The sequence below is a fragment of the Acinonyx jubatus genome, chromosome A2, assembly GCF_027475565.1.
Source record: "Acinonyx jubatus isolate Ajub_Pintada_27869175 chromosome A2, VMU_Ajub_asm_v1.0, whole genome shotgun sequence".
Classification (NCBI taxonomy): Eukaryota; Metazoa; Chordata; class Mammalia; order Carnivora; family Felidae; genus Acinonyx; species Acinonyx jubatus.
In genome coordinates this window covers 154,213,280-154,241,231 of record NC_069383.1, presented here as the reverse complement: position 1 = coordinate 154,241,231, position 27,952 = coordinate 154,213,280, and the positions used below count along the sequence as shown (strand labels likewise).

Below are 27,952 nucleotides of genomic sequence, written 5' to 3'. Positions count from 1 at the left end.
ACTAGTTGGGCCACTGCCAGGTGGGGAGGAGGTAAGCAGGCAGGCAGGGATTGGCTGGTTTAGCCTGGCCACTGCCAGTGTCCCCTAGGTCAGGCGCCAGGGACAAAGACTTTCCAAGAGGAGGGGAGAGGAGGCTGTGTGGATAAGCTGCCCTGGTCTGAAGGTACCTGGCTGGGGGTCTTGATCCTGGGTAGCGAAGGATGCTGCCCAAGGGTGGGGTGGCTCCAGAGAGCTGCTGGGAGCAGAGTGGCTACTGGTGGGTGGTTAGCTATCTCTCTGTGTCTCTGTCTTTCTTTTTCTCCCTCTCACTCACTCTGCCTCTCCCTCTGGAATTGTCTAGGTCCTCCTCCCCTCTCTGAATCACCATTTGCCCCGTGCTGAGCACTCACCATGCCTACCCCTCTCTGTCCCTGCCCCTCCCATTCCCTGTGGGGGAGAGGCTCTCCCTCTGTTCCTGAAGAGTCCAGAGAGCTCACCCTTGGGCCCATTTCCTCGGCCTCAGGAAAATCTGTCCCCTCTGCCTCCAGGATGCTGAGCCTGTCCTGGCTGGGACTTGGGCAGGTGGCAGCCTCCCCATGGCTGCTCCTGCTGCTGGTGGGGGCCTCCTGGCTCTTGGCCCGAGTCCTGGCCTGGAGCTACAGCTTCTATGACACCTGCTGCCGCCTCCGGTGTTTCCCGCAGCCCCCGAAGCAGAGCTGGTTTTGGGGTCACCTGGGACTGGTGAGTGTGGGTAGCAGGACGGGTCTGGGGCATCGGGGTGGATGCACTTTCCCAGGGGTGGGGAATGGGGACCTGGGGTGGGGCTGGGGTCTGGGACAGCAGCGAAGGGCTGCAAAGAGCCAAGTTCCCCGGTGTCCCCACAATCTTGCCAGGGGCCACCGTGCAGGGTCCGCTCCCTGCCTGGCCCCTGTTTGCTGGCCTCAGGCAAACACATCGCCTCTCTGGGCTTTGGCTTCCCCACAGGAATCAGTTCTGACCTCTGCTCCCCTCTCCCGCCATGGGGTGCCGCTGGGCTGGAGGAGAGGGGTGGGCTGTGCGCCCTTTTCTTCTGCCTCCTTTTTGTGATCTTGCCTTTCACTCCCAAGATACATCAACGGGCCCCATTGCCCAACTGGGATAAAAGTTGACCACTTCCCCTTTCAGAAGGAATCACCCTGGCCTTGACCTTCGTGACCAAACCTATTTCACTCAGTGCCTGCATCTCGTCAGCCCGTCTTCACCCACTCCTACCTGGTTCCCACCCCTGTCATGTTTCCAGGACATGACCATGACCTCATCACCCCCCGGAAGCAATCTGGCCCTGCTGACCACCGCAGCTGCCCAGAACTTGCTTGTCTTCTGGGTTCTCGCACACCACCCGGCCCCAGTCTCCACTTGGCTCTTCCTCACCCCACCTTTCCATGCGGGGAGCCTTCAGGGTCCTAACCCACCCGTCCTCTTCTCTGGTTCCCCAGGCCATTGCCTCACCTGGGGGGGGGGGCTCTGACTCCCAAGGGGGCCATCAACTCCCACCACAAATGAATTATAAGCTTCCAGCTCTCCCGCCCCAGTCTCCCCTGTGGTCCTTTCTGTCTTTAACCCCAGAGAGGTTTTTCTGAAATTTCACTTCTGTTAACACCACTACTCAGCTGAAAACCATTCTGTAAGACTGATCATCATTCTAGAGAGAGACCACGTGTTGCCTGGCCAGGCTCTGCTGCCCTCCTGGCCCCGTGCACACCCTGGACCCTCCAAGCTCCTGCTTTCTCTCCTCCACGAGCCAAACCCTTCCTACCTCAGGCCCTTTGCTTGTGCTGCTCCTTTGCCTGGAAGGGCTTCCCTTCCTGCAGCCACTGGGTCAATCCCTCCTTTTCTGGTTGCATTTTCAGCTCAGGTGTAATTTCTACGAGCCTCCCTTGACTTCCCCCCCTAGACCTTGACCTCTGACTTGGTCCTGCTCACACTCAAACAGTTAATTGTCCAGTTATTTGTTTATTATCTCTCTTTTTCTCTCTCTCACTAGACAGTGGCACTGGGGATGGATTGATATCTATAATGCCCGGCTCAGGAGCTGACATACAGTTGGCACTTAATAACTGTTTGATAATGTCATGGTGGAGGCCTTGTTCTAGGTTTGGATGAACTTACCATCACCTCCCTTGGTCATCCAATGCCAAAGGGACAGGGCCAGCTCCACCCCTGCCCTCCCACAAACCAGCTCATTACACAACAGGATGCCCTAAGCTTGTCCTGAATGGTACCTGATATTCTGGGTGTTGGCAATTTCTCAGCAAGTTATGGAGGTAGCAGGAATGTTATAAAATTACAGTTCCTACACCTCCTATGAGGGCTTGGCCATGGAGGCTGGTCTTGGTCACTCTTCACTCAGCTGTGTGACCTCAGCTGAGTCACTCTCCCTCTCTGGGCCAATCTCCTCAAATGCCTCAGGGTTCTTAGGGAGCAGGGAACAGTCCCAAAAGTGAAAATGACTCGTATTCACCTGTCTGGAGCACGTGGAAGTATTTGTCAGGCCAGGATGGGGCTTCCCGTGGGATTGGAGAGGATGCGTCACTGGGAGGCAAGCCCCCCTCCTTCTCCTTTTGGGGGACGCGGCCTGGGTTTCTTCATTTGTAAAAGGCACGGCTGATGGGGGAGTCCATAGGTTCAGGGGATAGGTTCATAGGTAGTCCATAGGTTCATAGGTAGAGGTAGATAGACAGGTAGACAGACAGACAGACAGACAGATGGGATGCACCATGCAAGCTGGCGGGCAGAAGAGGTCGTAGGTGGGAGTTGCCCTCCTGACTGATGGGCAGAGCTCACACCTGTGTCCTGGGGTCTGTCAGAGCTGGAAGGTCTGCACCCCTTCACCATCTGGGGAGCGGGGCGGGGGGAGCTGTGTGGACTGGCCAGGACATGACAGGACATGGGAACGAGCCCCAGTACAAAACGTGAGGCCACCCTGCTGTTCCCGTGGGCACCTCCCTGAGATTGGAACGACTCCCAGAAGAAGAAAGATCTGACTTCTCAAGCCAAGGTCGGCTCTCTGGGGGCAGAGAGCGTGTCTTCTCCCTGTGTCCTGGGAGGGACCCTTGCGACATGGAGAGTCTTCCGGGATCCCTCTGTCCCCATGGGACGGAGCAGGAAGAAACAGAGATCCCCTCCGTCTATGCAGAGTCTGGACACACTGACCACTGCAGAGGTTGCAGGGGAACTTGCCGTGGCTCCTTCCGCGGAGGTGATGGCCCCTGTCTTGCTTGTAGGTCCACCTCACAGAGCAGGGCTTGAGGGTCTTAATTCAGCTGGTGGATGCCTACTTGCAGGGTTTATGATCTGCTTGGGCTCCCATTATTTCTTGCCACCGTGGCATTGCCTGCTCTGTCATCATGCCACAGGTACCCATCTGGAATATGTAGCCATGGGCACTGTGGTAGCATCTGAGGGCCACATACCCCTCCCTGCCAGGCTTCTGTGAGGTCCCTGTGGATTCCAAGGTCCTTTCTGCTCTTGGGCGACTTTGGTCATTGCTTTCTTCTGGACACTGCTTCAGGAGTGTCCTTGGGGAGGCTCAGTCCCAGGTATTGTCTTGGGGGAACCCCAATCTTGGGCATGTAGAGCTAGAGACACCCTCAATCCTGTGTGGTCAGAGTGGGTCTGACGGAGAGACAGGGGTAAGGGGAACTCAGAGGGGAAGCAAGGCATCTGCTGTTTGGGTAGGCTGGGAGCCTTCTTAGAGAAGGAGTGGTTGGAAGGGGGTCTGGACTGATGGGTAGGAATTTTTTAAGAAAAGAAGAGAACGTATATACTGTGGAGAGGAATAGCCCACTCAAAGGCCTGGAGGGGACAGAGCAAACACCTGTTTTTTTTAAAGCTTATTTATTTTTTGAGAGAGAGAGAGAGAGAGAGAGAGAGAGAGAACACGTATGAGTGGGGGAGGGGCAGAGGGAGAGAGTGGGAGAGAGAATTCCAAGCAGGCTCCACACTGTCAGTGCAGCTCTTGAACTCATGAATAGTGATATCATGACCCATGCCAAAATCAAGAGTCAGATGCCTAACCAACTGAGCCACCCCACTGCCTTGCGAGCACCAGGGTTTTGAGCAACCATGAGTTGAGTGCATAAAGAGCAATGCTGGTGAGAGGCAGGGAGAAGGTGGAGGGGACAGCAGAGCCAGCGGGGCTGCAGGACTGTGTAGGGGCAGGGGGTTTATTCTGAGGGTTCTGGGGAGCCATGGAGGGTGTGCAGGTTAGGAGACACAGACATGGGGAGTGGGAGAGATAGAGAGAGAAATAGAGGTGAAGAAAGAGAGAGATACAGAGAAAAAGTGAGGGAGTCAGAGAGGACATACAGAGAATGTAAAAGAAACATACACAAACACATATCATCTATCATCTACCCATCCATCTCTCATCTCTTTCCTTTCTCTCTTCATCCATCCACCCATGCATGCATGCATGCATCCATACGTCTGTCCATCCATCCACCCATCCATCCAAGCGTCCATCCATCCATGCATCTATGCATCCATCCATCCATCTGTCTGTCCATGCATGCATGCATCCATCTATCCATCCATCCATCCATGCATCCATCTATCTGTCTGTCTGTCCATCTGTCCATGCATCCATCCAACCATCTTCCCATTTATCTGTCATCCCTCTTCTCTCTCTCTCTCTCTCTCTCTCTCTCTCTGTATCTATCTCTCTTATCATCTATCTATCTCTATCTATCTCTCTATCTCTATCTATCTATCTATCTCATTATCTATCATCTATCTATCTATCTATCATCATGTAGCTCTCCATCATCTAGCTATTATCATCTGGCTGTCTATCACCTACCTAAAGAAACAGAGGAAGATTGTGAGAGTGAAGGGAGAGGGAGAGGCACATAGATAGACACACAAAAAGAGACAAACAGACCAACAAAGGTAAGCTGACTTAGTGAGATGAAGAGGTGTAGACTAATAATGGAGGCAGAAGAGGGGATGCAGTGGGAAGTTGTAAGCTTCTGGGGCTGCTGCCTGACCTGGCCTTCCTCCTCCACCCTGCCACCCCCAGGTAAAGAGCAATGAAGAAGACTTGAGGTTCGTGGAGAGTCTGAGCTACAGCTTCCGTGATGTTCACCTGTGGTGGATGGGGCCCTTCTACCCACTTCTGCGGTTCGTCCACCCCAAGTTCATTGCCCCCCTGCTCCAGGCCCCAGGTATCTCTCCCAGGAGCACCTGACCCAGCCACTCCCTTGTCTCTGTTCCCAGTTCTTTGTACCTCTGGACAGACCAGGTTGAGCAGGGAAGTGGGTAGTATTGATGGAGACCTGCCATTAACCTGCTGGGTGACTCTGGGCAGGTCCCTGGCTCTCTCTGGTTCCCAGTCGTTTTCAGTTTTGAGTGGTGGAAATTCAGCAATGTTGGTCTAAGAGAAGAAAGGGAATCTATTGACTGAAAAGCTGAAGGAATGTTGTCTTCAGGCATGGTTGGATCCAGTCTTCAAACAGTGCCATTGGGAATCTGTCTTTCTCTTGTAGTTCTGTGTTCCTTGGTGACAGCTTCACTCTCATGCTGACAAAGATGTGTCTAAGAAGCTCAACCCCAATGGAAACGTGAGCTCATTCTCTGCAGACCCAGAAATAGTTGCAGGATTCTCTTAAATTGGCCTGGCTTGGGTCACAGGGACCAGTTCTTCCTCTAGTCATGGCAACTTGATTGTTAAGGGTTAGGGTCATATGTTCAGCTCTGGAACGGAGGATGGAGTGGCATGGCCACCCTCCCTAGCTACTTGGACTGAAGGAGGAAGAGGAGCGAGGTGTTGGTTCCAGAAGGGGATGGACAGGCAGATACCACAGATGTCCATTCACTGGCATCTCTGCTAGGGGGGCATTTCCTGGGTGAGGAAACGGAGGCTCAAGGAGGCTTAATAACTTCTCAAGGTCACATGGCATGCCGAAGGCTTTCTCTTACTTCTTCTGTGTGTTCTTGGCTGCCCTAACTGCCTCTGGTAGGAGGGACCTTTAGTTGGAAGGGGATTTGGGGTAGGGAGATGGCCACAGTGTTGTGGGGAGCTGGTCTAGAGGCACGAGGGAGCAGTGGCAGCTCGTTGTGGTGGGGGGAGCTCAGCATCTGAGGGTGGCAACATTGTTTGGTCTCTTAAGGACAGAGAGGCCCCTGAGCCTAAGCACTTAATGATAACTATGGGATGGAAGAGAATCCTGAGGAAGGCTAGGTCACACCTGGGCCATGTCTGGGACATTAGTGGGACCATATTTAAGTCCTGCCAGGGACCGTCTATGAGACACACTGAGGTCGTGTCAGATTGTCTTTGGGTCCATTCAGAGGATGCTGCATGAGGCCAGTGTGTGTTATGCATGTTGTTTCGTGTCAGGGCATGTTAGCATGTGTTGGGGCCATGTCAGAAGTCCCAGGAGATGACAGAGGGTTCTGGGATGTCCCTCTGTCCCTGTAAGGATGTCCTAGGGGATGTCCCTGTAAGGATGTCCCTGTGGGATGTCCTAGGTCCCTGTAAAGGCATTTTGTGGAGTGCTGATTTGTGCTTGGGTGTTTCAAACATGTCGGACCGGCAAGGAGCCATGACAAGGCCTGTTGGGTGTGTTGTGCCCTATTTTCGGGAGCATCTAAGTACCTAGGGGTAGGTCCATGGGCTCTGCCTTTGCTCTGCTCTGTGCTGCAGCCTGGTCTTGTCCCCCCTCACCTCCCCACTCTGCCCTATACAACTCCCACTATGGAGGTTGGAGGGGGTATGCATTCCCCTGGCTTGGATCCTCCACCCCCCAACCCAAAGCCCATCCCTGCCTCTTCTCTATGGCCCCTGATGATCTGTCTCTCCTGCCAGCCACCATCGTGCCCAAGGATAAGTTTTTCTACAGGTTTCTGAGGCCCTGGCTGGGTGAGTAACTGTTAAGTGAAGGAGGTTGGGGACAACCTTGGGGTCTCAGGGGAAAGCACTGCCCTTGCCTACTCCTCGTGGCTGCCTCTACTAGGGGATGGGCTCCTGCTGACTGCTGGTGACAAGTGGAGCCACCACCGTCGTTTGCTGACACCTGCCTTCCACTTTGAAATCTTGAAATCCTATGTGAAGATTTTCAACAAAAGTGCAGACATCATGCATGTGAGTTGAAACCCACTGGAGCCTTGGGAAAGGCTTCCCAAGGCCTTGGGAAAGGTTTTCCCGGCTGGAGCCTTGGGAAAAGGGGAGTGGCCTGGAGTCCTGGCTTTGCTAGATGACTTTCAGGCCATTCTATTTCTTCTCCAAGCATCAGTTTCCCCATGTGTCAAATGAGGATTATAAGCCCTTCTTAAAGGGTGGTCAAGATGATGTAATGGAATCATGGTCCTGGCACATTGTAGGTGCTCGGAAGGTGTTAGCTTCTAATCTGCCTCACTGAAACTCTGTGAAACTTGAGACACTAATGATGAAGATTGTATAGTAGCTCTTTCTTCACTGAGCTGCACCTTAAAACTCATGAGGTTGAAAGAATTTGTGTTTTATTGCTCGCAAGATGATGAGTCCGGAGAATAGTTCTTATTTTGGCTGGAATCACTCACGTGTCTGTGGCCATGGCTGGGTTTGGGAGACAGCTCTGCTTTTCCAGGCTCAGCTCTGCCACACATTTGGGGCTTGGCTAATGGTTGTCTAGTCTAGGATGGCCTTGGTGGGACAACCAGACTCCTGCATTTGTCCCTCATCTTCCAGTAGGCTAGCCTAGGCATGATCGCATGGTAGACCCTGGGCTCCAAGAGAACAAGCAGAAACATGCAGTACCTCTTGAAGCCTAGTTTCAGAACAGGCAACCGGGACCTCCACCCTCTTCTGTTGGCAGAAGCAAGTCCCACATCCAGCTCCAATTCAAGAGCTGGAGAAAGAGGTTTTACCTCCTAATGGAAGATCTGCCAAACCTCATTGCAAAGGGTGAAGGTAGAGGGAGGGATGAAGAAATGGAGACATTTTTGCAGCAGTCGCCTACCTCTATGATAATGACGAAGATGAGGGTGAGAGCTAATGGTTACTTAGCTCTTGGTGTATATCAGGAACCATGAGATCATGACCTGAGCCCAAGTTGGACACGTAACCGACTGAGCCTCCCCACTGCCCCTCATGCACCAGTTCTATTGCACACGTTGTCTTATCTAATTTCCACAACCATATAAGGTAGAGATGATGATTATTGTCTCATTACAGGTGATGAAACTGAGGCTCAGAGAGGTTAGGGAGCATGCTCCCGTTCACACAGCTAGCAAGTGAGCTAATAAATGGAGTTGGGATTCCAACCTGGTTTGTCTGACAACAGAGCAAGTCATCTTAACTGTTAGTGAAGCTTTGACAGGTGGAGTCCAGAGGGCAGCAGTGAGTTGACCAAGGGCACACAGGGGTGTAGGAAGCAGAGCCAGGATTTGAACTCAGGTCTCCTGACCCCCAGCCATTGGGTCTTAATAGTAAGAGTTTCTATTCCCACCCAAGCCTGGTCCTCCCTGGAGATGGGTGCCTGGGGTGGAGGACCAGGAGCCTGGGTTTTGGGGAGTCCATCCTGGTGATTGGGACTGAGGGGGAGCTCAGGGGAGGTAGGTCCCAGCCCCAGATTTGCCCCTTTCTCTGTCCAGGCCAAGTGGAAGCGCCTAGTCTCAGAGGGCAGCACCCGATTGGACATGTTTGAGCACATCAGCCTCATGACCCTGGACAGTCTGCAGAAATGTGTCTTCAGTTTTGACAGCAATTGCCAGGAGTGAGTGCTTGCTCAGGACCTGGGAACATGAACCGTAGACCCAAGGGAGTCGATGGAGAAGGGAGGGTGGCCAGGGCGTTCAGATGGGACTTCCTGGAGGAGATGGATCAGAGTGAGACAAAGAAGGACAAGGAAGGGAAAGAGAAAGGTAAGGTTTCAGGTAAGCAAAAATGCTTGATAAAGGCCAACAGGACTAGGATGAATAAAGCATGTGCCACCTTGGGAATGAGATTGGAGGGTTGGCAGGGGGGCTAATCTTAAGGATATTGAAAAGTGAAGCAAAGGGGTCTCAGCTTTATCCTGAGGTTTCCAGAGATGGAAGGTGGAAGGTATTTGAGCAGATGAAGGCCATGGTCAGAGCTGTTCTTGGACATCGGACTCTAGAGAAGACCAACTGTCACATAGACACAGAATTTGAGGAGGAGGCAGCTTGAATGTGGTGGCGAAAATGGGGCAGATTTGGGGGAAAGTAAGGAGGAATGGGCAGGGGCAGATACTGTGTAGGACAGAAGAAAGATGAGTGTGATACCCAAGGTCTTCCCAGGGTCTGGGCCATGATTCCATTGACAGAGATGGCAGGTGGAGAGAGAAGCATGCCTGGAGGACACTCTGTTTGGTAGGGACATGCTTCTGAGGTTCTGGTTGGAAGGCACTCCTAGGGCCTCATGTGGGTTAAGGAGCTGTTCTCTATGGCCTGACCCTTCAGGAGCCCCAGTGAATATATTGCTGCCATCTTGGAACTCAGTGCCCTTGTGGTGAAACGGCAGAGGCAGATCTTCCTGCACCCGGACTTGCTGTACTACCTCACCCCTGATGGGCGGCGCTTCCGCAGGGCTTGTGACCTGGTGCACAACTTCACAGATGCCATCATCCAGGAGCGGCGCTGCTCCCTCATTACTGAGGGCTCCCATGACTTCCTCAAGGCCAAGGCTAAGGCCAAGACTTTGGACTTCATTGATGTGCTCCTGCTGGCCAAGGTGGGCTTCCCTGGGATCAGAATTCAAGAGTTAGAATGGACCTTGACTTCAAATGTCAGATGGGAGAACTTGGACTTGACCCAGCGGGTACTGAGGATCCACGGAAGGTGCTTGAGGAAGGGAGAGACAGGTCAGGGATATGTTTTAGACGTGACTTTGTAGAAGGCTGCTTGGGAGAAGAAAGCTGGAGACAGGGAGACCTGTGGGATAGGGCTCTAGAGATGATGAGGGACGAATCCTGCTTCGGTGATGGAGCCTGAGGGACTGTTTCAGGTGAGACTCAGGTGCCCTCCGAGCCGGTGTGATTCAGGAGGTCGTGCCCTTTCTGCAGGATGAAGATGGGAAGGAACTGTCCCATGAGGATATCCGAGCTGAAGCTGACACCTTCATGTTTGGGGGTAAGCATCCCAGTGTGGGACTGCAGGGGGTAGGAGTCTGTCCAATCCCAGGGACTTGGCAGATGGGCCCTGGACCACCCCATCCCACCCCATCTTCCCCATCCTCCCTGAGGGCTTAACGAAGGGCGCTGTCCGCCCTCTGGTGCTGAACAAGCCCAGAGACCCAAGCCTGTCTGGCTGCCTCTCAGGCCATGACACCACGGCCAGTGGTCTCTCCTGGGTCCTGTACAACCTTGCGAAGCACCCAGAGTATCAGGAGCGCTGTCGGCAGGAGGTGCAAGAGCTCCTGAAGGACCGTGAGCCTAAAGAGATTGAATGGTGAGTGCAGGTCCTCATGTCCTGTTCTGGAACCCCTCTCATTGGCTCTCTCCTCTGCTGGGGAAGGGGAAAGAACTTTTGTTGATTGTGTCATTATTGCTTAGAGAGACTAGGAGCAGAACCCAGAGGCAAGGGTATGGTACCAGCCTGGAGAGCAGGCGAAAGCAGGCTTATGCAACAGAAAGATTGGAGTGTCCACATTTATTGCCCTGCTTGCTTGCTATGTGACTTGAATAAAACCAATTCCCTTTTCTGAGTACCACTTTTCTCCTCTGTAAATGGGGGCGGGACAGGTCAGGGAATGTCTCCTCCAAGGGCTGCTTGGAGAACCATGACAATGTGTGTAGAACAGATGCCATCCGTCGTGCGTTGAGTAAATGAACTTCTGTCCCTTGCTTTTCTGCCTGAAGTTGCGCATTTCCCCTAGAGAACCCTGCTCTTAATTTTTGCTCTTATATCTAATTCTCACCTACTATCTATTCCAGGCATTCACAAGTGGTCCTTGAGGGTAAAACAGTTACTCATTGCTTGGTTCAGTAAACATGTCTACCCTGCCGGCCCTTCTCAACTCCATGTCCAGTGCCATTCAAGTCCTACTTGGTCAAGGCTGGATCATGGAGGAAAGAAGGGGGCGAGGCTGGGTAGCAAAGAAGCAAATATGAATTCAGCCCTATGGGAATGGGTAGTGGACAGTGCTCCAAGCCTTACGGACAGCTTGGGCAAAGGCCCTGATGGAGGCATGCAGCGGTGGGCCTGGCGTGTTTGGGAGGAAGTAAACGTGGCTGGATCCTTGTGAAATTTACAGTGTGAAGCATCTGCGAGGCTCCCAGTGAGGCTGGAGCTGGTAGTTGGTAATGGAAGCCCTTCTTGGTCTGCTTTGGAAACCGCGTGAAGATTTTCCAAAGGTGTCGGTTCAAGTCCTCTGGGAAGCCAGTATTGGATAAAAGATAAAAGTGTGCAGGGATACTGCTCTCAGGGAGGGAGTCTCACATTGGGCAGAAGTGATCAGAAAGTAGGGGCCCACCATGCTCTCTCAGTGGCTCGGACCTGCCCAAGAGAGTGTGGCCTTGGCTTGAATGCTGCTGCAGAGCCCAGAGACCCTCTAACTGGAGGCTGTCAGCCGACTGCACTCCTTGGAGCTGGACATCAAGTTCTTTCTTGAAGGGAGATTCGTGACTAATATAGGAAGGCAGTGGGGAGCCATGGGAGATGTTTGAGCAGGGGAGAGACAAGTCAGATATTCGAATTAAACATATCTGCAAACTGGAGGAGATGAGGTGGAGCCTGGGGGTCCCAGGGAGATTTGGGGCCAAGGGCTGAAGAATGGGGAGGAGATGTTGGACTGAACACTTTGGAGGTAGTGCCTTCAAGTTCAAGGCTGGGCTCAGTACAGCAGTTGTGTGAAGTGGAGAAGTGTTTTTGTGTGTCTCTCAACTTCAAACACTTAGTGCCCTTGGTAACAATTCAAGTGGTGCAAAATGCTTTACAATGGATATAATAAGCCTTTGTCTTTTGTCAATCTCAGTTCTATTGAGATATAGTTGACATAAAATACTGTGTATACAACACAAGGTATACACCACGAGGGTTTGATATACGTATGTATTTCAAAATGAGCACAGGGTTAAATACTTTCCTTACCTCACACAAGCCTCTGCCTTATCCAGCACCCCAATCCCATCCCCACCTTTGATGATCTCTGGTGTGCTTCCAATGATCATCTCTGCCCACACCTATGTGCCCACAGTCTCTCTCATTTTGTACCTAGTCTTTTCTCTCCATAGCTGAGAGAAAACACAGAGCATTCAGGCATGCACACTGACAATATAACTTCAAGTTCTTTTCCTTTCCCCTCCAGACGTAAGTTTTGGGAAATTAATTTTGAATTACAAAATCCATAATGGGAAGAAGTCCTTTTTTTTCTTCTCCTTGCAGAAAATGCAACACTACGGAGAAGGTTAGGTCCACCTTTGTTGCCTTCCCCCCAAGCCTAATCAATCCCTTGTCTCCTGAGGGGTCTTCAGGGACATCAATTTGTCATATGTCCTTTCAGACTTTTCAGAAGGTCTTGTAGCTATGTATTTCTATAGTTATTATGGTTTTAATAGAAACACACACACATTTGGTTACTTGTTCTTTTCTCTTTTCTCTCAACAGTTGTTTTAGACTCCTCTCTAATTGTAAATCGCACACTTTATTCAGCTCACCCCTCTGTTGGGGACGTTTATGTGATGATTTGCAGTTATGACAGATATTGCTGAATTGCCTTTCAGCACCTCTGTACCGATTTACCCTGCAGTGTTTGATAGGACCAATGATTTGTATTTCCTCCTTTTGATAACTGTGTAGTATTCCATCATATGGATGTACCATAATTACGTAAACATTCCCCTGCCGAGGGTCATTTGTATAGTTTGGAGCCTTATGCTGTAAGAAACATGATGTAGCAAACATCCATGTACACACAGATTTTTGCTCCCATGTGAGGATGTCTCTCCAGAACACATTTCTGGGTGTGGAATTGCTGAATCAAAGACCATTTGAGTTTTCACAATGTAATCGCTCTTGACAAATCCACTCCTCTAGACAGATTTTGAGAGTGACAATTTTCTCGCATCTTTGCTGACAGTGTGCATAATGAAATTCTAAAACTCTTGCCAGTCTGGTAGGTGAATATAATACTTCATTATCCTAATGAATATCACTTTAAGAATGGGTAAAACTGAGCATGATTTTCACATGTTTATGAACCACGCATATTTCTTTTTCTGTGAAGCTTTAATTTGCATAATTTGCCCTTTTTACTTTGAGTTTTTTCTGTTTTTCATTTTAAAATTGATTTGTGAGGACTCTTTACATATAAAGAAGATTAGTTCCTTTTCTGTTATGCAAAAATTCTTTCCTGGATTGACTTTTGACTTTATTTTAGTTTTTGTTCATTTATTTGGAGTCACGTTTATTAACTTTTTTTTTATAGCTTCTGTTTTTTTTTTTTTTTTAATGCTTGGAAAGGCCCTTCCCATTCTAATGTTAAACTGTAACACTTGTTTGTTTTCTTGTAATGGATTTATTTATTAAAAATATTTTGTTTATGGGACACCTGGGTGGCTCAGTTGGTTGGACGTCTGACTCTTGATTTTTGGCTCAGGTCATGATCTCGTGATTCATGAATTTGAGCCCCACCTTGGGCTCTGTGCTGACAGCTCAGAGCCTAGAGCCTGCTTCGGATTCTCTGTCTCCCTCTCCCTCTCTGCTCCTTCCCTGCTCATGCTGTCTCTCTCGCTCAAAAAATAAATAAACATTAAAACAAATTTAAAAATTCACAGATCTGTGTTATATCAGAGATCTGCTGCTGGTTCTTATCTTTCTCAGAAACATAGCACTATGACTTTGTCAGACATCCATGGTTCTATGTACATTTAGATTGTTGCTTTGGACTGTCATATGGAAAGTTCCTCTCTAGTCCCTTGGACCTAAATATCCAGGAGGTTTCCATCTCATGACCGCAATGAACCTCTTGGTGTTCATGTCTTTATCTGCCTGTCTGAGAATGTCTCCAGGTCCTAGGCTGAGAGCCAACTTGCTGGGTCATGAAACACACATCGCCTTTCCTTGACCATGCCGATGCCTTGCAGAGTGGTGGCTCCTGTCCATACCTTTACTGTCAGTGCGTGGGGTCCCCCCACCCCGGTGCCTCAGCCGGGCTTTACCATCACCCACCTTGTTAATTCTCACCTCGAATACATATGAGGTAACATCCCATTGCTATATAATTTCCATTTCTCTGGTAATCGGCGACTTGGAGCATCTCTTCATGTTTTAGTTAGTTATTTCTTTTCAATGGTTATTTATTTAGTTTCGAGAGAGAGCACAAGCGGGGGAGGGGCAGAGAGAGAGGGAGACACAGAATCCAAAGCAGGCTCCAGGCTCCGAGCTCTCAGCACAGAGCCCGACGCGGGGCTCGAACTCATGGACCTCGAGATCACGATGTAAACCGAAGTCATATGCTCAACGGACTGAGCCACACAGGCGCCCCATCTCTTCATGTTTTAAGTCTCTGAGTTTGAGCTCCCATGAATTTCTAGATCATGTCCTTTGTCTACTCTTTTGAGTCGCCTGCCATCTCTCTTGTTGATTGGTAGGAATTCCTTGTCTATTCAAGATACTCTTCTAGATCAATATATTTATTGCAACTATCTTCTGTGAATCTCTCATCTGAATGTTAATTTGGTCCATTGAATGGAGTGTTTTGTTAAACAGAAATCCTTAATTCTGTGAATATGTTTTCTTTTCTTTTCTCTTCTGTTCTCTTCTTTTCTTTCTTTCTTTCTTTCTTTCATTTCCTTTCTTTTTGTCTTCTGGTTTATGTTTTGGGGTTTTAAGAATTCTTTCCTACTCATAGGTAACAGAGGTGTCTTCTATATTACATCTTCTTTAACCTTATTTCTTTACCTTTCACGTGTAAGAGAAGACCCCATCTTATATGTAGAGTGCATGATGCTTCAGTTCTTTTGGAGCGTGTGTTGGTGCGACTATGGGGGTGTCTATGTCTGTGTCTGAACCATCCCTTGTCTGGGGGTGGTGGGGCCTCCTTTGCCGGAGGCTACGTTTTCACCTATTCACGTACTTGTCTCTGAGCTCTCTATCTTGTTCTGTGGGTCTGTTTTCCTGGTCTTGCAACAGTGGTTTGCTGCCTTTTAATTTAATTTAATTTAATTTAATTTAATTTAATTTTTTAATTATCACCATATGTTTGTAATGGGTCTTAATATCAGGTGAATGGATTCTCTTTCTTTGGTCTTTTAAATCGACATACATTTTGAACTTTAAGTTTTTCAAACTGAATAAGATTGCTAAGCTCCAAAAACACCAACTAGATTTTAATTGGGTGCATTGGATACATTAATTAACTTAGAAAGAATCCACACCATTATATTAGGTATTCCACCTAGGAGGGTGCCTTTTATTTGTTCAAATAACCTGGTAAGTCCAGTAAAGAGATTTTTTTCCTTTTTAAATAAATTGTATAACTTTAGACTTTCTAACTTTTAAAGTACTGTGTGACTGTTGGGCTTTGTTCAGAAATACTTAAAAAAATTTTTTTTTAATATTTATTTTTGAGAGAGAGAGAGAGAGAGAACAGGGAGGGGCAGAGAGAGAGAGGGAGACACAGAATCCGGGGAGCAGCTGGAGGTCTGCGGGAGTGTGATTCAATCCCTGGCTAATCGTTGGGGGGCTTCCTTAGGGACGACCTGGCCCAGTTGCCTTTCCTGACCATGTGCATCAAGGAGAGTCTGCGGTTGCACCCCCCGGTCGCAGCCATCTCCCGCTGCTGTACCCAGGACGTCGTGCTCCCAGATGGCCGGGTCATCCCCAAAGGTGCCCACAAGACCAGGGGGAGGAGTCTCGCGGGCAGGAAGAGGTGAAACCCTTCCTGACTGGCCCCTCCCCTCCCACAGGTGTTATCTGCCTCGTTAGTATTTTCGGGACCCACCACAACCCATCCGTGTGGCCAGACCCTGAGGTGCTGCCTCCCCCTCCCTCCCCTCCACCCACCCTCATGCTTGGCCACTTCCCTAGCGGGCCCTAAGGGAGGGCTCAGGGTTCTGACCTGGCAAATCGCTCCCTCCATGAAACGCACACCTGTGTCTCCAAAGCCGGCTGTCCTGGGAAACCCCATCCAACAGTCCGGCCTCTCTCCGCCCCCAGGTATACAATCCTTTCCGCTTTGACCCAGAAAACATCAAGGAAAGGTCTTCCCTGGCTTTTATTCCCTTCTCCGCGGGACCCAGGTGAGGTGGGGATGAGGTGGTGAGGGCAGGGGCCTGGGCCTGAGATCCCAGACGTGCTGTGGGGGCGGGAAAGGGGGTGTTGAGGATGGTTCTCCTTCTCTCCCCTCCTCCAGAGGTTGGGGGTAAAGGCCTGGGCAGTGGAGGGTGGCTGGGTCCAAGGAGGGCTCCGCGGTGTGCTCAGAGCCCCTTCCCTCTGTCTGGGAGCTCAGGGCTGGGATCTGAGCCAAGCTCAGGGACCCCCATATGGGGGTCCCGGGCACGGTTAGTCCCCTCCGGTATCCCTGTGGGCGGGGCTGGCGGTCCCGGGCCAGGTTCGGGGCGCGACGGGACCTGCTGGGGTCCCTGGCGAGTGAGTGCCCACTGCCGCCCGCAGGAACTGCATCGGGCAGACGTTCGCCCTGACCGAGATAAAGGTGGTCCTGGCGCTCACGCTGCTGCGCTTTCGGGTCCTGCCCGACAAGGAGGAGCCGCGCAGGAAGCCGGAGATCATCCTGCGCGCCGAGGGCGGGCTTTGGCTGCGGGTGGAGCCGCTGAGCGCGGGCCCCCAGTGACTCGCCAGCTTCACCTGGCTTGGGATCCACCCCAACCCTACACATGCCCCCTGGCGGATTCCCAGGACTAGAACTGTGTGGTCTCTTCTGCCGGGGCGCCACTGACAGCCAGCAGGGGGCGCTCGGGACCTGCGGGAACGCAGTGGGAGGGGGAGGGCGAGGGGTGGGGTGGAGGGGAGGCTGGTGTGTGAGCACAAGACCCTGGCAGCCATTCCAGCTGACCACGCCCCCCCCGCCATGCTGATTGCGGGTTCTCCCACAGCCCAATAAGGGCTTTTATCCTGTAGGCAATAGGGTGCCATGGGGGGTGTTTGAGTAGGAGAGGGACCACCGTTAAACACTGACTGAGGGGCATGTTTGAAGCTCAGGGTCACAGTGGAGAACCCAGAGTGGCACTACTCTCTGGCCACTCTGACCTCTGTTCTTATCTAATATACCCAAACTTTTCTTACCCCAGAATCCGTCACTATGTTTCCATGGTCACTATGTTCACTGAAACAAACATAGATGCTTTCTCCTGTGTGTCTGATCATGGCAATCATTGTTTCCGTTATGTGGTCTGTTGTTTTTGCTAGTTTTCACTGGTAGGGTTAGTGGTCTCGTGTGCCTGTTTATCTTTGCTTGAGTATCCGTTATCATATTTGAAATAACATGTGTAGAATTTGGAGAAGGTAGCTTTCTCTAGGAGGCATTCTTGGAGCCTTGCTGGTCAAGGATGATGTTCAATGGAGTTCAAGGCTTGTGGTGCCAAGATCACTGAGGCAGTTTAAATTCCAGCAGAGGCCACACTTGCAGTCCCCTCTACCGGTGTGTTCTCCCCCTGAGCAGTGTAGCTCCTGGAGGCTTCCACCTATGTAAGGAGGATCTTCTTACAACTTTTCTTTCCCATGTCACTCTAGGCTTTGATTTTTCTCCCCTGGCCGTGAGGCCGTCAAAACAGTTTCACACTTCCCTGACTCGCTCCAGCGCAAAAGTATAATTCATGCTCCTTAACTCCAGGTTTCTTTTTTCTTTTCTTTTTTTAAATATTTATTTACTTTTGACAGAGAGAGAGAGAGAGAGAGAGAGAGAGAGAGAGAGAGAGAGAGAGCATGAGCAGGGGAGGGTCAGACAGGCTCCAGGCTCTGAGCTGTCAGCACAGAGCCTGATGAGGGGCTCGAACTCACGGACCGGGAGATCATGACCTGAGCCAAAGTCAGATGCTCAACTGATTGAGCCACCCAGGAGCCCCCAGGCTTCTTTTTTCATTTGAGGGGCATCTTTGTTACAATTTTGTCCCCACATTTATTCATTGTTGAGAGACAGAGAGAGAGAGAGCACAAGCAGGGGACGGGCAGAGAAAGAGGGAGACAGAATCGGAAGCAGGCTCCAGGCTCTGAGCTGTCAGCAGAGCCCGATGCAGGGCTTGAACTCACGAGCTGTGAGATCATGACCTGAGCCGAGGTCGGACGCCCAACTGACTGAGCCACCCAGGTGCCCCTTGAGTGGCATCTTTGTAATTCTTTACTGTCTTTTCAGGTCATGTATGCATTTAAGAAATTGGAAAAGGGGGCATCTGGGTGGCTCAGTTGGTTAGGCGTCCAACTCTTGGTTTTGGCTCAGGTCGTGGTCTGACAGTTTCGTGGGTTTGAGGGCTGCATGGGGCTCTGTGCTAGCAGCGTGGAGCCTGCTTGGGATTCTCTCTCTCCCTCCCTCCCTCTCTCTCTCTCTCTGCCCGTCCCCCACTTGCACTGTCTCTGTCTCTCTCAAATAAATCAGTAAACTTAAAAAAAAACTAATTGGAAAAGTATCCAGCTATGAGAGTTGTGTTTTTTAAATTGAAAGGTTAATCCCAATGACCTAGCTTGCCATTAATGGAACACGAAGTCTCAGTTGGAATTTTATCCATTTCATTTTAGTTTGTGTGTGTGTGTGTGTGTGTGTGTGTGTGAGAGAGAGAGAGAGAGAGAGAGAACCAGTGCAGGTGTGGGAGGGGCAGAGGACCAGGGAAAGAGAGAATCTTAAGCAGGCTTCACATCCAGCTCAGGGCTCAACATGGGGCTCAGTCTCACGGCTGTGAGATCATGACTTGAGTCAAAATCAAGGGTAGGACCTTTAACCAACTGAGCCACCCAGGCACCCCTCAGTTGGAATTTTAAATGGTGATGATCCAGTTATCCCTCTATTGTTGAACATATTGAGGGCGATGATTGCCTTTAAGTGTATAGATTTGTGGACCACAAAATCTCACATCAGGGTTTAAGGGAGGGGACAGCACATCCCCCAGAGATTTTGGAATTTGGGCTACATGGAGGTAGCAGGTGGCCTTTGAGATTGGCTCCTCCTGGGATGTTCCTGGTTAGAGAGCGGCGTACACATTGGATGTTTTGTCAACAGGATGGACTGTGCTGGAGACTGCTAACTGTGTATCCTCATATTCATTTTTGCCTTCCTATAACCTTTAGTTTTTAGTTTAGGTGCATGGCAGGCTGAAATACAGATTGCATTTGAAAGCTTTTCTTGAAACTAGATTGGCTAAATGACTATACTCTGTCCCATAGGAAAAGTCAAAGAGTACCTGGTAATTCTAGAAGCTCTCCTTATGGAGAGGTAGACACTCTCTCTGTCCAGTTTCCCCTTTCTTCTTTGCTGCGTCTTGGGGGGATGTGGGGACCTGCAGCTTCATCCTGGATCAAGGAGGTAAGACTACTCTTCAAGGAAGGTGGGGCAGATAACTAGATGCAATTAGGTTCAGATGACCCTGGATCCACGGCACCTTGGAGTTTTACTGCCAAGGTCACAATCACAGTCTGCTATTCACTAGCTGTTTGGGTGGGGGGAAATTGTCGGTCTCTCTGAGGCTGTGTTCTCTTACCATACAGTTATAGCCACCTTGTTACACTGATGGAGAGACTGAATAAGCAAACATGTGCAACATCACTCAATCAGTAGGTGGTAAGTACTCTCTTCTTTTTGCATCGCATTCTAACATTTAAAAGGCTGTAGTCACAAAAGTTAAATTTAAGTATTGGGAAATGTGACAATCTTCTGTGAAGAAATATATCATTAGAAGATCTAGTTAGTTGGGAACGCAAGCTGGTGCAGCCACGCTGGAAAAGAGTATGGCGGTTCCTCAAAAAACCAAAAATAGAACTACCGTACAACCCAGCAATTGCACTACTGGGTATTTATCTAAGGGATGCAGGTGTGCTATATGAAAGGGGCACATGCACCCCAATGTTTATAGCAGCGCTTTTGACAATAGCCAAAGTATGGAAAGAGCCCACATGTCCATTGATGGATGAATGGATAGAGAAGATACGTGTATATATGTATATATACACACACACACACACACACACACACACACACAATGGAGTATCACTCAGCAATGAAAAATAATGATATATTGCCATTGGCAACTACGTGGATGGAACTATTATGCTAAGTGAAATTAATCAGTCGGAGAAAGACAAATATCATATGACTTCACTCATATGAGGACTTTAAGAGACAAAACAGGTTAATATAAGGGAGGGGAAACAAAAATAATATAAAAACAGGGAGGAGGACAAAACAGAAGAGACTCTTAAATACGGAGAACAAACTGAGAGTTACTGGAGGGGTTGTGGGAGGGGGGATGGGCTAAATGGGAAAGGGGCACTAAGGAATCTACTCCTGAAATCATTGTCGCACCATATGCGAACTAATTTGGACGTAAATTATAAAAGATTAAAATAACGAATGTTTAAATCAAAAGAAAAAGAAAAAAAGAAGATCCAGTTAGTTCTGAATATCCATAGTTACCTCTGAGTAACTTCAAGGGCCTTTGATGCCAAGCTGGCCATGAAGCTAGGAACTAAAAAAAAAAAAAAAAAATCCGTCTAAAGAGGCATGATCCGGACTTCATTTTTGCTTACGTGTTTCAAGAGGTGGAGGTCACGAGGGTCCCAAGAGAGAAAAGAAGGTGGGGGGTGGGGGTGGGGGGTGGGGGGTGGGAGCGGAAGGGCCTCCTTCAGCACCTCAGACAGCAGCCACTCCGTGACTCCCTCCTCTCAGGCTGTAGGAGTACCTGCCCTGGGCTACTGAGTCCAGGGCCTCCAAACCTTTCTGGGCCCACAGATGGGGGGCCCAGGAGGCCTAGTGACTGCAAAATAAGAAAGGAACATTGCAACCTTAAATGAATAAATATTTAGTATATTCTAAGCTGAAAATAACATGTTTTTCTTGCCGAGTTCTTAACTAAAATTACTTTTCCCATTGGGGTGCCTGAGTGGCTCAGTGGGTTAAGCGTCCAACTCTTGGTTTCTGCTTAGGTCATGATCTCAAGGATCGTGGGTTCGAGCCCCATGTTGGGCTCTGCACTGACAGCGCGGAGCCTGCTTGGGATTCTCTCTCCTTCTTCCTCTGCCCGCCCCCACCTCCACCCCCCGCACACCCAACAAATGAATAAACCAAAAATTTTTTTTCATATTCCCAAAACGATACATCTGGTTTTTTTTTTTTTGAAAGAAATTGCCAGTGGAGTGAGAGGCAGAGGGATGGGGAGAGCGAACCCACGTAGCTTGATGTCACTACCCTGGGACCATGACCTGAGGTGAAATCAAGAGTCAGATGCTCCTGGGGCGTCTGGGTGGTTCAGTCGGCTAAGCATCTGACTTCAGCTCAGGCCACCTTCTCACGGTTCATGAGTTCAAGCCCCACATTGGGCTCTGTGTTAATAGCACAGAGCCCGCACTTCAGACCCTTTGTCAACCCCCCCGCCCTTCCCCTGCTTGCATTCTCTCTCTGTCTCTCTCAAAATAAATAAGTAAACTTAATATAATTAGTCCTAAAAAAAAAGAGTCAAAGGCTCAATTGACTGAGCCACCCAGGTGCCCCAAAATAATACATCTTCCTAGAAGAAAACACCAAGAAGAAAAAGTAAGAAATAAAAATCACTTTTATATCCATAATTCCAACAAGTCAAAATAATCCCTTCATATTTTCTCACGTATACTTCCAGCTTGTATTCATATGTAATGTTATGCAAGTAAAAATTATATTTACATCTAAAATGTGCATTTACATTTACACGTCATCTTCTGTTTAAAAAATGCTCTTTCATTGTCCAATAAGTGCATGACAAGATGGACAACATCATTAGACCTTAGGGAAATGCAAACCAATGCAAAGCTTCCGTTAAAATTGTCCTTGTCAAGAAATTTTTGCCTACTCTAAGTCTTTTGCAGTTTCATGTAAATTTTATCATCAGCTTATCTATTTCTACAAAAAGTCCTGCTGGGATTAGGGTTGTGATTTCTTCAAATCTATAAATCAATTTGCAGAGCCTTACTATCTTCACAAGGTGGAGTCTTTCAATCCATGAATATTGCTTATCTCTCCATGAATTTGGGCCTTCTTGGGTTTCTTCCACAAGTGTTTTAAAATTTTCTTCATAGAAATCTGGAACACATTTTGTTAGATTTATACCTCAGTATTTCACTTTTTCTGGTGCATAATACTTAAAATGGGTATGTGAAAATATTGTTCCGATTGTTTATTGCTTCTATCCAGCAGATTTGGCATTCTTTTTCTGCAAAAGACCATATGGGAAACATTTTAGGCTTTGCACATCCCATTCAGGATCTCCTCTTCCTCTTGCCCCTCTTCTCCTTTTACAATCGTCTTATTTTTGAGAGAGGGAGAGACAGAGACAGAGACAGAGGCAGAGTGTGATTGGGGGAGGGGCAGAGAGGGAGAGGGAGACACGGAATCTGAAGCAGGTTCCAGGCTCTGAGCTGTCAGCACAGAGCCTGATGCAGGGCTTGAACTCACAGACCGTGAGATCATGACCTGAGCAAAGTCGGACGTTGAACCGACTGAGCCACCCAGGTGCCCCCTACAGTCCTCTTAAAATATAAAAACACCTCTTAGCTTATAGACCATACGAAAACAGGCCACAGGCCAGATTGGTCCATGGACCATAGTTTTCTAATCCCTGGAATATAGAAATAGAATTTCTATGTTTTATATTCTAGGTAGAATATCTTCTGTATACATTTTTGTCTATTGATCATGTATCCTGACCTCCATTAAGTAATTCCCATTGGAACACAGAAAATGTGGTTGTTTCCTCAGTCTTAAAAAGTCCCTTCCCTTGACCCACTTTCCCACTGATGAACCATTTCTTCCCTCCATCGTGCAGCTAACTCCTCCAAAGAGTGAGCTCTACTTGTGTTCAATGTCTCCTCTTGCACTACAAACAGGCTTTGAGTTTCTGCTAAGGACTGTGATGGTGAATTAATGAGAAAGGGAAGACGAGAGGCATGAAGCCCATCGATCCCCAGGACTCTGCTGCACCTGCGTGTATTGATGCTAAAGGACAGGAGCCTGCTGTCACTCACTGCTGTGGGTCTCTTTCCTTTCTTGGGTGTGTGGGCGACGCCCTCTGCTGGAATTTTGGGGACAGCAGGCTCTGGCCTGGCCTTTGGTCTCCATTAATTCAATATGTGTGTGAGCGTGTCTGTGTCTAAGTGTATGTGTGACTGTGTGTGCGTTGGTGCTACTGTGTGTATGCATGTGTGAGGGTGTGTGTATGTGAGTGTATCCACGTAATTGGGTGCATGGATGGGAGCATGTGTGTAAATCTGTGTGCATGTGTGTTTGTGTGTGCTCGGTGAGTGTGCGTGTGTAAGCGTGCCACTGTGTGCACGCGTGGATGCATTGGTGTGTGTGTGTTTGTGTGTGTGTGTGTGTGTGTGTAAGGGTGTGACTGTGTGTATCTTGAAGTCGCTAAACCCTGTAATGGGCAGGGACCTTAAGTGGTTAAATAAGGGTGACTGGAAGACGGAGCCCTTTACAAAGCTATGGGCAGGGCCAAGGGAAACCGTCGAGGCTAGTGCAGCGTCCTGGGGCTAGCATCAGCTGAGAGCCGCCACCACTGCCAGGTTGATGGGGCCACAGAGTAGCTATTTCTGGAATCCAGAGAGCTTAACTGTCACGGAGAGTGGAGGTAGCCTTTGGCAGAGAATGGACGCCATTTCTCTAATCTCCTCGGATTGCCTGCAGGTGCCCACCACTGACCCAACGCCATATTCTCATTTGACCCCAAGAGGCTGTCGGGAGGCGGCCAAAGACTCCTGTGGTAGTCCAGTGTCTTGAGCTGGGTTGGTGTCCACTCCACATGTCTCCGCAGAGGGGGGTTCAACAGTTCCTCTGCACCAGGGTGGCTCCCTTGTCTGCTGGCTAAGCAGACATCAGAATGGGAGGGGGGCAAAGTCCTGCCTGTTCCCTTGCACGCCCTTCTGGTTTTGTTTTTGTTTTTCTGTGACATCCTTGGGCCCCCCTCCTTGGCTTTTGCATGAGAAATAGCCTTTTACCCTCCAGGGATGATCTCTGTTGATGGCGACCCCCACTGCTGGAGCGGTGGGGGTGGTCTGACTACTTTCCAGAGCTGGCACCTCCCCTAAAGTCCTGTGCAGCGGAAGTTGATGCAGCTATTTTGGGGCCCCAGGACTTTCCTGAAGTTTCCCTTCAGCCTTCTTTTTCCAAAGCCAGCTTCTTTGCTCTCCTGGTCCTTATGCCAAGAAGCTGGAAACTCCAGCTTATGGGTCTGGCCCTTGGCATGCTTTGGGGGCTGGCTGGGTTTCCTGATCTTTATTACGGCGACTGAAATGGAACAACTGTTTCCAGCTTGAGTGTTGGGCCACATTTCACCACCGTGGATCTCCCTACAGGGCTGGTTCCTGCTTCCCTCCCGGATGGATACTGAGGGAAATTGCCTCTATTGTCTTTGTTTACCTCAGCATGTCTGAGGAAGGAAGGAGGAATGACAGTTTTCAAGCCATTTGATTACCTCACTGTGTGCCGGGTGTTTACATTCCTGCTGTGGCTTTAGGGGCAAAGAGCGATCGTTATTCACTGTTCACTCTTCCATGTCACTCAGGTTTCTGCTCAGAGGTCAACTCCACAGGGCAGCCCTCCCCGATCGCCTCCTTGGTCACTTGCTGCTTCTCATTCTGTTAATTTCCTTCATTACCACCCCACCATCTGACTTGGTCTTGTTTCCCATCGGCTTCTCCCATCAGACATGAGCACCACCATCCAGAGACCTTATCTGTTTTGTTCATCCTGGGTTTTGGGTTGAAGCACCATGTCTGGCATAGAGTCTCTGGTACAGTTTTTTTGTTGTTGTTGTTGCTGTTGTTGTTGTTGAAGAACAAACTACCTGGGAGGTGTAAGTCCCCCTTTCCATCTTCCTGAGGAGGGCATGAAGCGCGGAGAGGACAAGTGACTTGTCCAAGGTCACACAGCCAGCGAGGAGCAGGGCTGGGATCCGAACTCTGTTGGGCTGAATCCGGAGCCTGTTCCTTCCCAAAGGCCGAGGAAAGGAAAAGAGAGACTCCAGCCACCAGGCAGCCTCCCTGCTTGGTGTAGAGGGACCCCAGGCTGACTCCTGGGAGAGGTGTCTTCATGGTGTCACAAAAGAAAAACTGCTCACCTGTTCTGTGCACCAACCATGGTCCCCTTCCCCCACTGTGACAATCCTTGTTTCCTCTGAAATTTGTGTTTTCGTGATAAAAATTATAGCAGCACAGTGTGGGAGAGAGAAAGCGTGAGACAAGTAGCATGTGAGAAGGATCAAGACTCCACTTGTACTCTCTCCACTTCCACTGTGATGTGTGGATTCTTCTGGAATTTTCTCAGCGCATATGCAAACATGCACACACACAGATCCACACACATATTCAGAAGCTTTAGCTGTAGACGAGCTCATTACTCATATGCCAATTTTTTCATTGAGGTATGATCGGCATATAACATTATATTAGTTTCAGGTGCACAGCATGACTGCACATATGCATATATTGCAAAACGATCACCGCGAAAAGTCTAGTGAACACCCATCTCCACACGTAGCTATAGACTGTTCTTTGTCTCGTGATGAGAGATTTTAAGACCTACTCTCTTTGCAACTTTCAAATATACAATACAGTGTTATTAACTATGGTCACCAAGCTTTGCATTGCATCCCTAGGACTGATTTATTTTATAACTAGAAATATGTACCTTTTGACCTCCTTCACCCATTTCACCCATTGCCTACACTCTTCTGGCCACCAGCAGTGTGTTCTCCATTTCTATGAGTTCATTTTTTTAAAGAATACATTTAAGTGAGATCATATGGTACTTGTTTTTCTCTGTTTGGTTTATTTCACTTAGCATAATGCCCTCAAGGTCCATCCGTCCTCCCATGTAGTCACAAAGGGAAACATTTCCTTCACATGTCACTTTGAAAGGTCCTTTTCCCTACTCTCCCTGATGGGGTCGGATAGAATGCTTGCGTTGCCCTGTGAGGTTTTACCAAGCTCACTTTACGGACATGAAGACGGAGGCTCAGAGGGGTGATAGGCTGTGCCCAAAGCTGGTGACTCACAGAGTGACTGCCACCTCTGGTCTGACACACACTTGTCCACTTCCCGGCTCTGGGTGTGGATGGGGCTTGACGTCTGGGGGCGGGGGTCAACCTTTGCCTTTCTGTGTGTGGCCGGGGGCCATTGCAGAAGCCAGGCTTGTGTCATTTGGCAGCTGAGACATTCCTTGTTGGATGAGAAACCACTGGGGATGCTCTGATCCTTCTCTGGCTCAGAGCAGAATGTCCACACCTGAGGCTTCCTGCCTCAAGAGTCAGGGGGAGCCCCGGTCCAATAGACTCTGCCTTGTTGATCACTGGGGGTTGTGGGTTGGGGGATGGAGGTTGACCTCTGGGGGGGTCAACCTCTGCCTTTCTGTGTGTGGCTGGGGCCATTGCCCAGAGGCCCTGTGGGGTTTTAGTCCTTGGTATGGCTCATCAAAGTTCAACACCTACTTATAGCTTCAGTATGGAGCCGGATTTTGCCAGCTGCCTTGGCCTTGGTGAGTTGTGTGATCTTGCATGTGTGTGCTCTTAGCCCCCGTGTCAAAAGAACAACAAGCCACCTGCCTTTTTGTGCAGCATGGGTATCCTGCCCCACGCTTGCCCCTGGTGACTCTCCCTCTTCCTCCAGGTCTCTGCTCGCCCTGATGCCAGGCTGAAGGTGGGACCCTCCCCCCGGCACGTCCCTTATCACGGTCTGTTATGTTCTTGATCATTTACTGGATCACTGCCCATCTCCCCACCGGATGCGAGGCCCTTGGCAGTGGAGTCTGTGTTCACTGCTGCATCCCCGGTGCCTAAAATTGTGTGCCCCCCATACAACAGATGGTCAGTAGACACGTGGTTGTGTGAACAAGCCCTGGAGATTTAGATTTTTTTTCTCCTTACGGTATGACTGAAACAAAACAAGATAAAACTGGGAATCCGAGAAGTGAAGCCTTTCCCCTCCCCACTTTCTCTGCAGAACCTGGACTCAGAGGTCTTAAAGCAACATTTGTTAAAGCTTGAAGGCATGTACACTTTTCCTGAGGATCTACTTAGACGCAGTTTGGAGTCAATATTTCTGGGCCGGGGTGCGAGATTCTGAATGTCCCGCAAGCTCTCAGGTGATGTCTACGGTGGAGGTCTGAGGACCACACTGAGTAACCGATCCTTAGAACTCATGGCTGCAAACCTTTCTTTCATCCCCAGATATTTAATGAGCATGTAGTATGTTGTAGGCTTTGCTGCCGTCTGTGCTGTCATATTCACCTCATTAGCAGTGGGGCTGTAGCAAGTTGCCTCACCTGTCTCAATCTCTGGTTCCTCCTCTGTCAAAACGGGCTCGTGAATTGTGGGGCTGTTGGATAATTGCACCACAACAACAGCAGCGAGAACAGTGACTGGCATTTATTAAGCCCGCCCTTCTTCTGTCCTATGTATTTTACGTGCGTCGGCTTTTAAAATGATTCCTGCTATCTTAGGAGGTGGCGCTAATGAAATGCCCATCTGCAGAGGGGAAGGAGCGTGGCTGAGAGGGTCAGGGCACCTAGTGGGAAGTGGGGGCTGCCCCGGTGCCCAGGGTGGCTCCACTGGCTGTGTGACTTGGGACAGCTGTACAATAGGGAGAAAAACGTGGTTAATGTATCTACAGGTCTTAAAACGGGATCGTGGCTCATGTGGACAAATGCCATTCCTGCTGTAGCTGGCTGCCCATTCCTGGCACACAGTAGGTGCACAGTGAGCTGAGCCACTCTAGCGACTGGGTGCTCTTTCTCTTGTGTGTCCAGGATTCTGCCTGGATCATTGTCCTCTGACCTTGCCTCCTGGCCCTGATATGGATGGGC

General features: G+C 49.5%; 1 protein-coding gene and 1 long non-coding RNA gene across 4 annotated transcripts in view; both read left to right on the top strand.

Moving 5' to 3' along the window:
• The window catches only part of LOC128314925 (uncharacterized), a 37,247-nt gene extending 11,347 nt beyond the window's left edge, over nt 1–25,900 (top strand). The window contains exon 2 of the long non-coding RNA XR_008297218.1: nt 21,604–25,900. This is a non-coding gene — a long non-coding RNA (uncharacterized LOC128314925). The remainder of the gene's footprint in view (nt 1–21,603) is intronic.
• On the top strand, nt 6–17,272 carry LOC113597230 (cytochrome P450 4F3-like). 3 transcript variants are annotated; one of them, XM_053219721.1, is made up of 13 exons: nt 6–163; nt 528–720; nt 5,039–5,183; nt 6,827–6,880; nt 6,975–7,102; nt 8,593–8,714; nt 9,421–9,691; nt 10,023–10,089; nt 10,278–10,407; nt 15,653–15,786; nt 15,867–15,931; nt 16,117–16,199; nt 16,573–17,272. In XM_053219721.1, exons 2-13 carry the CDS (start codon nt 529–531, stop codon nt 16,748–16,750), a joined length of 1,569 nt encoding a protein of 522 aa, XP_053075696.1. In that variant the 5' UTR covers nt 6–163; nt 528; the 3' UTR covers nt 16,751–17,272. The 3 variants fall into 3 exon arrangements, with proteins under 3 accessions (XP_053075696.1, XP_053075697.1, XP_053075695.1); XM_053219722.1 differs by having other exon boundaries at nt 107–256; nt 9,547–9,691; XM_053219720.1 differs by having other exon boundaries at nt 108–256.
• Nucleotides 25,901–27,952: the final 2,052 nt, after the last annotated feature.